The 13,258-nt window shown below is 42.4% G+C and overlaps 2 protein-coding genes across 3 annotated transcripts; both read left to right on the top strand.

Moving 5' to 3' along the window:
* The first annotated feature begins 6,846 nt into the window (after window positions 1–6,846).
* On the top strand, window positions 6,847–7,709 carry LOC108027030 (pheromone-binding protein-related protein 6). Its single transcript, XM_017098227.3, has 3 exons — window positions 6,847–6,938; window positions 7,000–7,075; window positions 7,141–7,709. Exons 1-3 carry the CDS (start codon window positions 6,864–6,866, stop codon window positions 7,416–7,418), a joined length of 429 nt encoding a protein of 142 aa, XP_016953716.1. The 5' UTR covers window positions 6,847–6,863; the 3' UTR covers window positions 7,419–7,709.
* A 1,000-nt stretch (window positions 7,710–8,709) lies between these two features.
* Window positions 8,710–12,122, top strand: LOC108027027 (general odorant-binding protein 83a). 2 transcript variants are annotated; one of them, XM_017098223.3, is made up of 5 exons: window positions 8,710–8,890; window positions 10,640–10,866; window positions 10,958–11,033; window positions 11,648–11,904; window positions 11,981–12,122. In XM_017098223.3, the coding sequence occupies exons 2-5, from the start codon at window positions 10,753–10,755 to the stop codon at window positions 11,996–11,998; spliced, it is 465 nt and encodes a 154-aa protein (XP_016953712.1). In that variant the 5' UTR covers window positions 8,710–8,890; window positions 10,640–10,752; the 3' UTR covers window positions 11,999–12,122. The 2 variants fall into 2 exon arrangements, with proteins under 2 accessions (XP_016953712.1, XP_016953711.1); XM_017098222.3 differs by having other exon boundaries at window positions 8,712–8,854.
* Window positions 12,123–13,258: the final 1,136 nt, after the last annotated feature.

Genomic DNA, 13,258 nt, shown 5'->3' with positions numbered 1-13,258 from the left:
CATTTTTGTTTTTGTAATGGGTTTCTAGCTTAGAAGTATTATTACCATTACTATACATTTATTATGTGCTTTAATCTGGCTTTACAGTAACAATGTAAACAAATACATTTTTGTATATGGATCATTATTTCTATCCCATTGCAGAGGGTATAACTAATTCAGTCAGGAGTTTTCGACGCTGTGAAGAAGACGTTTCCGAGTCCATAAAGTTATTGATCGTGATAGCGTGATCAGCATCATTCGACTAGTCGAAAACTTTCCAAAAGTGTTTTTCTATTGCTATTAATAATATTAAATATTTACATTTTTTCAAAGTTCAAAATGATGGTTTTTTATTTAGGTCGGTCTATTACATCATATAGCTGCCAAAGGCAGGATAAACTTCAACCTTCCGAAGTTGGTTTCCTTTTTGGGGTAAAACGATTTCAGAACACAATATTCTGGTGTTAATAAATAAATATTGATGAACGTTTTTGCAAATTTTCCAACAATTTTAGGTCCGTTTCGAAGATAGTTCTTTTGGCAAGTCCCCAACCCACTGATTAGAAGGAGTGCTCTAGATCCTTGGGCTGCGTTCGCTGATTCTTGGGTCAATTACCATTACGCTAATAACTGGACGAAAAACCGCCGGAAAAGCGACCCAGTTGCAGTCGCAGACCCAGTTCCACATCCAGTTGCAGTGCCATTTCCCCCGGCCGAGCCACCCGGCTATTAGAGCACAATTTTCAAATGTGTGCTTGGCTTGCACTTTGGCTTAATGCTTTCATTCGAGTGGCCCGCATGCTCAACTTGCATTTAAGTGCAAAACTTTCTAATTATGTGCCCAGAGAGTGAACTAACCGCCGGGAATGGGCTTGATGTTGATGCGATGTTGATGTTTATACTGATGACGACTTGAGACTGCAGTGGCAGTGGAACGGCGACTACAACACGCTCTCGGCAAATTAATAGACTGTAAATATGTTAATGATGCAGGTTGTGTGTTGGCTTTGAGCGGCGTTCCTATGTATTCGAAGACCCGGCTGAAAAGGCCCGGGCCCAGGCATTAATAATAATCACAACAATAATGAGTGGCAATAAAAATATTAAATTCGCCACTAAATTCAAACGCCGGCACGGGTCCTTTGGACCTCTCTGACCTTGTCCAGTTATTTATTGTTTGTATTCCGCCTTGCCTAGTGCTAATTTAAATTTATTGTGCCCTAGCAATTTCCAAGTGGCCCGCTATAAATTTCAAATGCTAAGCCGCCGCTCAAGCCGCAATCATTAATTATAATTCATTGGAGCCGGTTATGCAGCCCCGAGAAGAGCTCTTCACTCGGGGCCCAACAGTGGCCCTTTGATGAAATGCGTAGAATGGAGTCCACAATCCCGACAACAGTAAATCGATTATGTCGAACAGCAAAAGGGCCTATGCATCGCACACTAACTGGTGCAAGCTGTGCACTAGCAGAAATGGGGGTGTTGAATGGGGGAATAAATATAGTTAAGTATATAAAATGTAATGTGTGGCGTTTAAAAATGTGACTGCCAATCCTTGCAAAGTAGCATTCGCTCAAGTGTGTCTCTTAAGTTACAAGAAAGTTAAAAAGGCTTAAAACATTTAGAGGTGGCATTCAGCTAGCTGAAAAAGTTTGAAATTATTCTGCACATATGTGCCCACATTATATTAGTGTTATTATAGCATCATTTAACGTTATGAAATAAACTTTAGTTTAGGTAAATTTAGTTTTAAGCATTTAATGATGGTATATCATAACAGAACATATCTTAAAGATAGACTTCTCATTGTTATAATAAATTTAATTACAGTTGGCAAGAGTATGTTTTATTATCGTTAATATTATTTACACAACCAAAAAATTGTTGCTAAGGTACCCCATGTTAAGTAAATTGTAATGCCCAGAGACTGCGTTTGGATTACCAATATTGGGCACATCCCCGTCTAAGCCCATTCCCGCAGTGTACTTTTCGAGCGGACTGCAGTTCGTTTAACGAAGTTGTCGTCCAGCTGTCACTGGACTCCAGCCGTAGAGCTGCGGTCCGGCCACTGACGATGAGCGGCAACTTTTCATGCCTGGGCCGCTCCAAAAAATTACACATGTAAATTGCATGTGCAGACCGCAAACGAGTTGTGCCATTTGGTGTGCGTGGCCAAATAAGGTGTCAATAAATTGTGCAGCCCGAACCAGCAGACAGCCGACGCGGACAGCCAGGACTTCTACTGCCGATGTTGCCTGCGAGCGTTTAATTTGCAAGTGTCAAATGTCAATAGATTGCTATTGCCGGTGCTTGGCGTCGCATTAAAGTGCATTATTATGGCCCGGGGCTGGTGACAAGGATGCCGATGACAGCGGCGACTAAGCCAAGTCAAACATTGGGGACGGGAATGGGTACGAGCCACCCACACATGGCCGCCCAAACGACCTGACCCTTCTGAGCTCGCCTTAAACTGCGGCGCCAGATGCCTTGAACTTTAATTACAACGCACGAGCCATCTAAATCTATTATTTTGCAACATTCGGGAGTCGGCGATTAAAAATTAATTTGACACTTGCGCTTGCATGTCAAAGTATGCGAGCGCCCTGTCCCAAACTTTTGCCGAGCGCTTAGCCTGCATAGTAATTAATGAATGCTGGGGGTGGGAAACTGGGAAGTGGGCGAATCGGCGGTGTGGGAAAACTGCAATGGCCATAATTAACGCGTTTCGTGTGCGACAAATGATGGTGCTCAAGGCTCTGGAGAGGGGCGAAGGACCGTTCCTGGCTCGCATTATTTTTAATGGCTCTGTGCGTGTTGTATTCGCGCCTCTTGTTGTTATTGCAATTAACTTGTTGCCAATTCCGCCGTTTGTTTCGTGGCGGTTGGCCATTTCCGTACGCTGCACTGAGGGAAACGGGGTAGATATAAATAAAACAGGACCCACGGCATTCTTATGCCTCAACTATCACGGAAATATATAAGCAGCAAAGTTATATTTAGGGCGCCACCTACCGGCTACCTACCGGTAGACAGATTGAAGCGCTTAAGCCGTTTGTGGGCGTTAGAGCGGGCGTGGCACATTTTTTTAGGTCAGTCGATAGGGATTGATGAGACAAACACAATTCACTTAAAATTTTGATCCTATCATAATAACTGTAGGCGCTACAGGTTTTGTGGATTGTGGGCGTTAGAGGGGCCGTGGCACCCCTCTGAAACATACTTGCGCTGCGCAGGAAGCCCAGGAATATGCATGCCAAGTCGGCCTGTTCTAGCTCTGATAGTTTCCGACGAATCTAGAATACCCTTTTACTCTACGAGCAACGGGTATAATGACAGTAATGTCTAGAGAATCTTAATTGGGGCTCCTTAACTTTATATATTATTTAACGCAATAAAATCTAAATTCTTTTTGGAAACATGTTACAAAATAAAAAGTTGGATTTTTGTCCAATAAAGTTTAACAAATACATTATCGGCTAAATGTATTATGATTTGTACAATTATTTAATAGCTTTTATCAACAGTTTTATTCGAGTAAGCCCAACGATGTGTGATTCTATATGTGATTTTAAATAAAATGGAGAACATTTGCGGGTCAACATTGTTTACTGTGTATAAAGGTTATATACATTCTCACTGCTAATTTTGCCATCTTGGACCGCAGTCCCACGCGGCGTATGATTACTCGGCTGCCTATTATCGTGTTATGCATTTCGCGCCTTGGAGAGCGGTATTTGATTGCTGAAGGCGGAGGTTAATTTAAGCGGTTCCTGTTATGAAAGCCGCATGGCAGCGGCAGCGGCGGCGGCAGCGGTCATAAGTCTTTCAATTTGGCTCGGCACGTGAGGGCCACTGAGCCACTAAGTCGCCGACATCCCTGCCACTCACGTGCATTGATACCCGGCTTACAGCTACTTAAGCTTCGAGCTTTCCCATCTCCCAGCGCTGTCACGTGTGACCTCCGACTCAGTCAGATGTCGTCAAACTTATTTTTTGCCAATTTTGCTGCCCCGAATCGGGTAACGAGCAAGCTTCATTGGATTAAAATATTAGCTTGTCATCTGGGCAAGCAATCGCAATGCATTTGGCTTGAAGCGGTGCGCAGAAATCACATAATTCTTCAGATACTTTTTATTTATTTTGAACTCGGATATTCATTTTGCGTCAGCTAAATGTCTGAGCAACACAGCTAATTCGTGAGCAAGGAAATGAAAGGAAAAAGAATTCCCCGCCAGGTTATTCGTCACCATGCCAGTTAAGCATCAAAGGAAACAAGCCAAGTTCAGAAGGGGAAAAATGTATGTAATACACTGAAAAGAAATGTTGATTAGCTGTTTTTTTTTAACCTGAAATATGTTTTAGACAAAGAGACAAAACGTTTTAAAATATTTAACTTTAATATGTGAATTATTGAAGGACCGTCATAGAAAAATTTGGCTTAATACTAAACAAGTAACTTTTGTTTCTGATTTATAAACTTAGAAATAATTTACTGTTTGGTTTTGTAATAAAAATCCCAAACAACCATTATTTCTGATCGGATTAACTGATCCCAATCAAAATGTACTTGTCGCAGGGAAGAAGTCATTTTAAAATTGATTTTATTTTGAGCTAAAATATAAAAATCAACAAAAGTCATTATATTTGAGTTTTATTTTTTTCAATCAGAAGCTAATGTTTATGTTTGAGTAATTAGACAATGAGCATATTTTTTCTGGGTGTGTCGACCCTAGTGCATTTTTCTTTACTTTTAAAAACAGATCAATAATCATTATTGACAGTCCCTGGAGCACATATTATTCAATTTATTATGTCTTTTATTCATTCCTTGTTCAAACATTGTTTGTTTTTTATCCTGGTTGTTGAGTTTTTTCAGTGATCTAATTTGGATCTAAATCAGAGATGGACAAGAAGATATTCTTAAGCTTGCATAGCCCCTCAGCAAGATGAAGCATTGCTGCAGCATCTTCTGCAAGGCGGATAATGAACAACCGACTTTGTTGCATTAGTTTTCGAGAGTGCAAAACAGTGATGGAGCTTATTTAGGATGTATTCTTATTACTTTGCTACTTTTCAGGATCAGGGCATGCTAGTAATAGGGAGAGGAGAGTAATGAAAAAATAGCAAATATGAGAAACTCATTTTATGCAGCTGTCGCCATCTGGAATTGCATAATTGTCGCGCCTGATCGATGGCGCTCATAAATCGGCTGACTGGCAATGACCTAAAGCATATTTAATTATTTAATTAGCGCTATCTAAAGAGCGCATCTATAATTTTATGCATCGACAAGCATTAATGGCGTCATAATAAAATTAATATGTGGCTGGCAGCCAGCTGCAAGCGAGCTGCATGCTCATAATTATATTCCGCATTCGCCCGATGGCAGAAGCAACTGCTGTTGCTGTTGCATTTGATGCTGATGTTGCCGCCGCCACTGCAACTGCTCTTGCTGCAACTGCTGCAGTTGCAGTTGCACCGGGTCACGAGTTCCGCGGATGCGCTTGCATTGCTGATTGAGAGCAGCGCATAGAAATTGCTTTGATTTCATGGCTGATTGAAGTGCGCGGCTCTGGAATCTGTTTGGCATTGGTTCATAGACAACCAGGATGAAGGAGAGCTGTGCATTTAGCAATTAGCTTAGTCCTTTGACATTATGAATTTGCAGGACGTAAATCATTTACCCTTGTCTTTATGTTTAATAAATAGCCAAGCAGTACTACGTTTTCAGAGCTCAACGTGTCGCAATCAAATAACCTAGTTTTGACACTTTCAACTTAAATTGACAAAGTAAGCAAACGAGTTCAGAGGAATGTCAGATGTGAATGTTGCAGACAGGCTTTAATCGAATTAAAAATCCTATCTTTGCTTCTATATCTACTCTTTGTATTTAGATTTAATTAAATTATTTAAATTGTATTGAACTAGTCTTTGTTATGCACAGGGAGAATAAATTAAGACGACCGAAAGCAAAATTACATTACAGACATTAAAAAATACTTGAAAAATTCTACAGAAAAATCCACTTTGAAGATAATACAAATAAAATAAAACAAATAAACATTTAACTAAAATACTTTTTTTTGCAACTCAAGTGTTGCACTGCCCTGAGGGGCAAAGATAAGAAATAATAAGTTTTACTTTAATTCGCCTTTTGGTGATAAGGCTGGCCGTTCTATCCTGCCTTAAAGTAGAACGCATCTACTTCCACCAAAAAGGAACCCACTTTTCAATCTCCAACCTCAGCCAGAGGTGATTGAAAAATGTTAATATATTTTCAGGAGCTACCTTGATTGATGGCACCTTTCAGTGCCCAACTTCAAGGCAATTGAGTTATGTTAGCTATTTCAAATATTCCCATTGTCTACGCGAATGTGCTGATGTCGGCGTGTCAAAAGAAACGCAAATTGGAATTGAATTTGACATACGTTTTGGCGGAGCGATATTTGACTTTTATGACATGTTTCCCCCACACAACACGGCTCGAACACTCGTAATGCGTGCGTGTTGCAACGCCCACAGAAATAAAGTATTTCAAAGCCAGGCGGAACCCGGATCGCAATGAACCAGTTCGGCGTGTTGGGGATGACACTCAAAAATTGCAGGTCCGGCCACACACAATCACTGCTTAATTTGTGTGTTTCTAGTTTTTAGTTCTCCATTTGGCAGTCGGCTATCAATTGCCGCTCTGTGTGGGCTGTCATTTATTCATTTGCCTTGCGTGCTGCCAAATGGATTCGCAATTCGATTGCAAATGGCAGCCTGCAATTAGTGTGCGTTTTCTAATGACAGTCATCACGGCGTGGAATATTGAAACGGAGCCGCCGCCAATCCCATAAAAGGGTAGTCCCGGCCCTCTGGCCATTCATTGTAGTTTCAAAATGATCCAATACCTGGCCCTGCTGGCATTTCTCTTCGGCTGTGCGGCTGCCCAGCAGCCACGGCGCGATGCTGAGGTTGGTCCGGTGAAGGGAAGAGTTTCCAATTACTAATTATTATCTCGGTACTGTTTGTCAGTGGCCTCCGCCGGCGATTCTCAAGCTGGCAAAGCACTTCCATGACATATGTGCACCCAAAACAGGCGTAACTGATGGTGAGTAATCCCTTGGAGCGGGTTTGACCTCTGAATAAATTTCACACAATTCGAGCAACCCTCAGAGGCCATCAAGGAGTTCAGCGATGGCGAAATACACGAGGACGAGGCCCTCAAGTGCTACATGAACTGCCTCTTCCACGAGTTCGAGGTGGTCGACGACAATGGGGATGTCCACATGGAGAAGCTTTTCAACGCGATTCCAGGAGAGAAGCTACGGAACCTACTGATGGAAGCCTCCAAGGGATGCACGCATCCTGAGGGCGACACTCTGTGCCACAAGGCCTGGTGGTTCCATCAGTGCTGGAAGAAGGCGGATCCTGTCCACTACTTCTTGGTCTGAGGATTTGTTTGCAATAGAAATTGTAGGGGCTTATTTGTAGAGGTTCTGAGTGGATCAATGGATTTATTTAAGTCACAGATAGTAAGAAGTTGAGTTGTTTGCTTAGTCATAAATAAATGGTGTCAGTAAGCAACAAGTATAATTTTAAATATTTTCTGGGCTTACTCTCTTTATTGCTTTATGGTGTCTGGGCTTACAATGAAATTTAACAAATATTTTATTTTTTGTTATTTACTTTATAGTGGATAAGTGACATTTTAATAAATATTTACAACATCTATTCTATTTCAATTATTTTAGACAATTATTATTGAAATGCTAGTCTGCAGACAACTACAAGTGTTTCTAAAGAAGTAGAGCCAAATTCAAAACATACTTTTGAAATTGAGGAAAAACTGAAGGAAATAAATTGGCTGAGTTCGTTGCCACCCAGCACTTCGGTTGGGCAGATTCAACTTCATTTACCTGTTGGTTATTTAGATAAGGCAGCATCTGCTGCATCCATTCGAACAAGTTCAAGTGGATTTCCACTCGGGAAGAGCCCTCCGATATTGAGCTACTTACAGAATCCGTCCGTCTAGCCTGGATGGACAACAAAAGCTCCAACTGGCCATGGTGGGGACTGCTTTACCTTGATTACTTTTGCAGCCTGCAACTTTCCGTTTCTGCATTTCTTTCGCTTCGTCTGCCTCGAAAGTTGATTTAGCCTGCATTGGTTTGACCCACAAACACTGTGCACTCAGAAAAGCATTTTAGTGGGCGCCCTTTCGGATCGTCGCTATTATTTGTTTTCAGCCCATGTTGGGGATGAGCCGGAATCAGGTAGCTTGGGTGCAAAAAGTACGTTCTTTGGAAATTAAAATTATTTTGTGGGATATTCAAGGCTTACAATTTTTACTTTTCCGAATGAGTAAAAGTATTTTACAGACTGTTCCCATATGTTATTCTAATTCTAATATTTTGGTATATTATTTTGGAATTTAATCTGCCTAAACTTATTTTTACCTAACTCGGTTTTCTCTAAGGTAAATATGAAAAGGGATTTTATATAAAATAAATAATGTTCAATATTTAACGCCATTTGTGAATCGATGGAAAGCCCCCCTTTGCCGGCGACCGCTATTTCGAGTGTACGCTGGAATTTTCCGCCTAATGATTATAGACACGCCAGGGGGCGTGGTCCCCGAGCGAGGCCTGCACTTATATGGGCGATGCCATTATAGAGACGTTCGCCTCGGCATGGAGCGTCAATTGGCCGATAACTGAGTGCGGCAGTCAGTTGTGGTCTTGTGAACTTGGCCAAATTCAATATAAAAGCCGAACCTGCAAACGGCAATAAAGCAAATTCAATTGCGACTGCGGTTGTCAAACAATTCTTGCGTGTCGTGTGTGCAGTATCGAGTTTTCGACATAACTACTCCTGCCAAAAGCGAGCGGTACGGGTGCCAGAACAGGAAAAGGACCTGGAAGGGGTGGGACCAGGACCTCCTCCCGCCGGGTCGAAGGCGAATGAGGGGTCGAAGGTTGCCCGAGCATAGGCAAACGACGCGTTGCAACACGAAAATTGAAATGGCAATTAAAAAACCATCCATCGTTCCTGCCGCACACAACTGCGATACGAATACGTATTCGCATTCGCACTCGTATTCGCATTCGTATTCGTACAAACCTCCATTCATACTGCAAAAATTTGCTGTTGCTGTAATTTCATTCGTCCTCCATTTTTGTGCGGGTGTGCGAGAGTGTGTGAGTCGGGGGCGAATGTCGTTTTGTGGCTTTGTTTCGGTTGTTGCGTTGACATTTGATGAAACAAAAGTGACAGTTGTGCACAAGTTGAAGTCTTTGTTTTGCGTATTTCGGTTGTACAATTTCAAACGGAGCGAACGAATGGGAAATTTTATATTTTGCTACCCTGGCATCCGCTGGAAAGTATAGGGATCGTTGTTCTGCTTGAGTGTCCAGTTATCAGAGCAAAAGCAATGGTATTAGGTTTACAAAGTTCCGTACCTTAATAAAAATAGCAAATGGTTAGCCTCAAAAAGCCACGACAAATTCATTAAATACAGTTTCATATGTATCTTTTCGATCAAATAATTGTTCAGATATTTTTCCCTTGACGCTTCAATAAATTTAATGCTTACGGATCAGTCCGTTGTCAGGGCATCTTCTTCAGGAGAAAAATGCTTTAAATAAAAAGTGAACCCCACTTGGCTCGTAAAAAATGTCCAGTGCCGCCCATCATACGTCATAAGGAATCCCGAATCCTCGAATCCCCGGCTAGGCATTATATCACAGTCGACTTGAGCGAAGGATTTCAAGGAACGGGTGGGCTGGAGAGTCCGGTGCATAGGGCGGGTGGTAGAGGTGGGCGGGGGCGTGCCACGTGGGAATGTGTTTGTCAGCGGAACACGACAATTGTAGACTTGTGACGACTTCGCTGACGTCTCGGGCACAGTTCCGTTTCCGTTTTGGCGGTCGCTTTTTGTTCGGCCATCAGCGGTTGGAATTAATTTAGCGTGCGCTGAGCTGGCAAGAAACAAATGATTTTTTTGGCTCTCGTGGCTTTCAAAAAATACAAAATATAAGAAAACACAAGAACAAAAGTTGCGAAAAGGAAAGGAAAACGCTGGGGCTTAGAAAAACACATCCCTACACTTTGAGTAAGTTTGGTGGCAAACATAAAAATTGCATATTATACTTGAATTTATAACAGCCTGTACATATAGGTGTCTAAAAGAATGCACTCACATTTGACTTCAAAATACAAAATAACTCATTTATTATTTTGTGCTGCATACTTTTAGTAGCAGTCATTTCAGAACTGAAGAGGTTTTTTTACCATTCCTATAAAATATTTTATCTTAAGAAATTTTATTACACTTATGTTGAACTTCCAGCAATATAATTAATAGGGAGATATTCAGAGAATGACACCAGCTCGAGTAAAGAATTCTATTGTTGGCCCTTAATGGCGCTTTCCCCTCAGTGTACCCACACACTGCCACGCCCATTGTCATTGTCCAGCTGTCACGCGTGGCACATCGTCGTCAACAGCATCTGCATCCTCATCCACATCCCATACCCATCCGAGTCGCAGTCCCCGTCCTTATTCGGATTCTCATTCTTGTCCTTCCGACGCTTGCCCTCGTCCTGTGCCGTGTACTCTGCTATGCATCGCCGCTTTTGTTTCACGTTTCACGTTTCTCGTTTATTTTTTCCAGGGCTTGTTTTTGTTTTATTCAGAACTCGCAAACAAGGCCGAGGCAGCGAACAATTTTTGCCGTTTCACGGACGGACCGGACGGAAGGGAGCGAAAGGAAAGAGCCACATTAAAATGGCTTTGAATGGCTTTGGTCGGCGTGTCAGTGCGTCTGTCCTTTTAATCGCCTTGTCGCTGCTCAGCGGATCGCTGATCCTGCCGCCGGCTGCGGCGCAGCGTGACGAGAACGTGGGTTAATGAAGTGCCCGGCCGCGCTGTTGCGCCTCCGCCGCCGCCCCGCCGCTGCCACGCCCACTTAAGCAACAATTTTTAATTGCAGTATCCACCGCCGGGCATCCTGAAAATGGCCAAGCCCTTCCACGACTCGTGTGTGGAGAAGACGGGCGTCTCCGAGGGTGAGTTGCACTGCCAATAGTCAGGCCCTTGGCCGAAAGTGAGCCCATAATTGCAGTCATCGCGCGCGAGCACTTATCGCACCCTCCACCATGTGCCAAATTTGCATCCATTCAGGGGCTATCGCTGGGTATTTAGTGAAACTAAGTAAGCCTATGAGTTGCCAACGATTTAAAACCACTAAAATTCAATGAAGTTGTCCACTATTAAGTTATCCAGCTTAGGATGCATTTTGTAACCAAATGAGACAAGGATAGAACCTCTGAAGTTAGGCAGAGTGAATAAACCTGGTATTGTATCAAACGTTCTGAAATGAATTAGAAACTTCTTCAACATAATAAAATTCCAAAAGTCAAGTGTTCTATTCACTTAAAATAATAAATGTCAAGGGAAATATATGTGCTTTGTGTATAAATGAAAAATGTCCAAATTGCTATTGCTACCATTAAACATATTTTATAAACTTAACCCAGTTATCACAGAACAAGTGGTTGCCTTTCATTTGTGCAAGCTTAGGGCTCATGTGCAATTTGTGATTACCTATCCTAACAATTTAAGATTTCTTACAATTATGTAAATGATCAATTCTTCTATATTATCTCAACTCATATTTTAGCCTCCATCAAGGAGTTCAGCGATGGCGAGATTCACGAGGACGAGAAGCTCAAGTGCTACATGAACTGCTTCTTCCACGAGATCGAGGTGGTGGACGACAATGGCGACGTGCACCTGGAGAAGCTCTTCGCCACGGTTCCTCTCTCCTTGCGGGACAAACTGATGGACATGTCGAAGGACTGCGTCCATCCGGAGGGCGACACCCTGTGCCACAAGGCCTGGTGGTTCCACCAGTGCTGGAAGAAGGCCGACCCCAAGGTGGGAATGGGAATGGGAGCGGGAATAACCCAGGTGGCCAAAATCCCTAAGCTGAGACCCCGTTCCCTCTTTTCAGCACTACTTCTTGCCTTGAACACCTGGCCGAGCCTGCTCTGCGACTTTCCCCGTTGACGACCCCGCGCCATTTACATTGTAGTTTAGTTTCCCAGTTTTTCAATAGCTGTCGAGTAATAAACGTAGGCGAGTTGTGCATGCAAGCTAAGCTTTCAATTATTTGCCGACTGCCAAAAGGGAAACGCTCAATGCGCTGAAAAGTGTGCTGCAAAAACGGGGCCACAAAAGGACCTCACGCAGACACACACACACAGGCCCACGTGTACGCTTTTGACATAATTTATACGCATTGTGAAGGAGTGTACGCTTGTGTGCCTGCGACCGTGTGTAAATAAAATTATGCGTAAACTTCGCCGAGCTTGTTGACGCCGACAAGCGTGTTACATTGCGGCATTTACATGCGAGCTGCTGTTTCTCGCTTTTTCGCTTTTTACTCTCGATTCCTGTCAAAAGCGGCCAAGCCCTGCGAAAAACATTTTAAATAAATGTTTAACTGGTCAGGGGCTTTGAGAGTCATTAGTGCGGCTCTGGAAGAGGCAAAAAATGCCCGGTTTTAATATCTTATTGGACATCAATCACTTTGCATCAGACAGCAAGTCAAGAGTTGTTTGCGCCCCGGCAAAAACTTTCATAAAAATAAATAATCGCGCTGGTAATTGACCTGCTTCTTGAAAAACGCTTTAATTGACTGTGCGGATTATGGCAATGAGTAAATTTCAACACTTCGGACTCAGAATGGAAATAAAAACTATCCATTTATAATTGCAGCACTTTACGTGCTTAAAGTGTATTATAATTGTGTGTGGATGGGCAAGTAACAAATAAATTGTTATTTACTCAGTTCGGATTAGCCCAAAATCACCATCAATTTGTTGTTCACTTTAACGTGGTCAGAAATAGCCGATTTGCTTAAATCAGCTTATGGTATTCGGTCTAAGCTCCGGTGTGCTGCACTATACAAAAATGGATTTTTTTAATTCGGAAATGTAATGCCTTTTAGCACGTGACAATTCCCTTTAAATAAAATTCAATCTGATGTATTTTCCTCACATTTCTGTGGCTTGAAGCTTCGTTTTCCCTCCGCTGCCTCGTGTTTCCACAGCCATTAATTCTAATTTTTTTTTTCAATTTAACATATATTTCACTGCTGTCGGTCAAATGTACGCTGGCACCTTTTAAACCGACCGAGATGGGTTTCTGAGCGGGTTTTAGGGGCGGGTCTTTGGTTTTTTATTGTTTCGACGACTTGTTGCGCAAAGCTTTCATTTCAGAGTCAATG

The sequence above is a fragment of the Drosophila biarmipes genome, chromosome 3R (genome assembly GCF_025231255.1).
Source record: "Drosophila biarmipes strain raj3 chromosome 3R, RU_DBia_V1.1, whole genome shotgun sequence".
Classification (NCBI taxonomy): domain Eukaryota; kingdom Metazoa; phylum Arthropoda; class Insecta; order Diptera; family Drosophilidae; genus Drosophila; species Drosophila biarmipes.
This window is presented reverse-complemented; position numbering and strand designations above follow the sequence as displayed.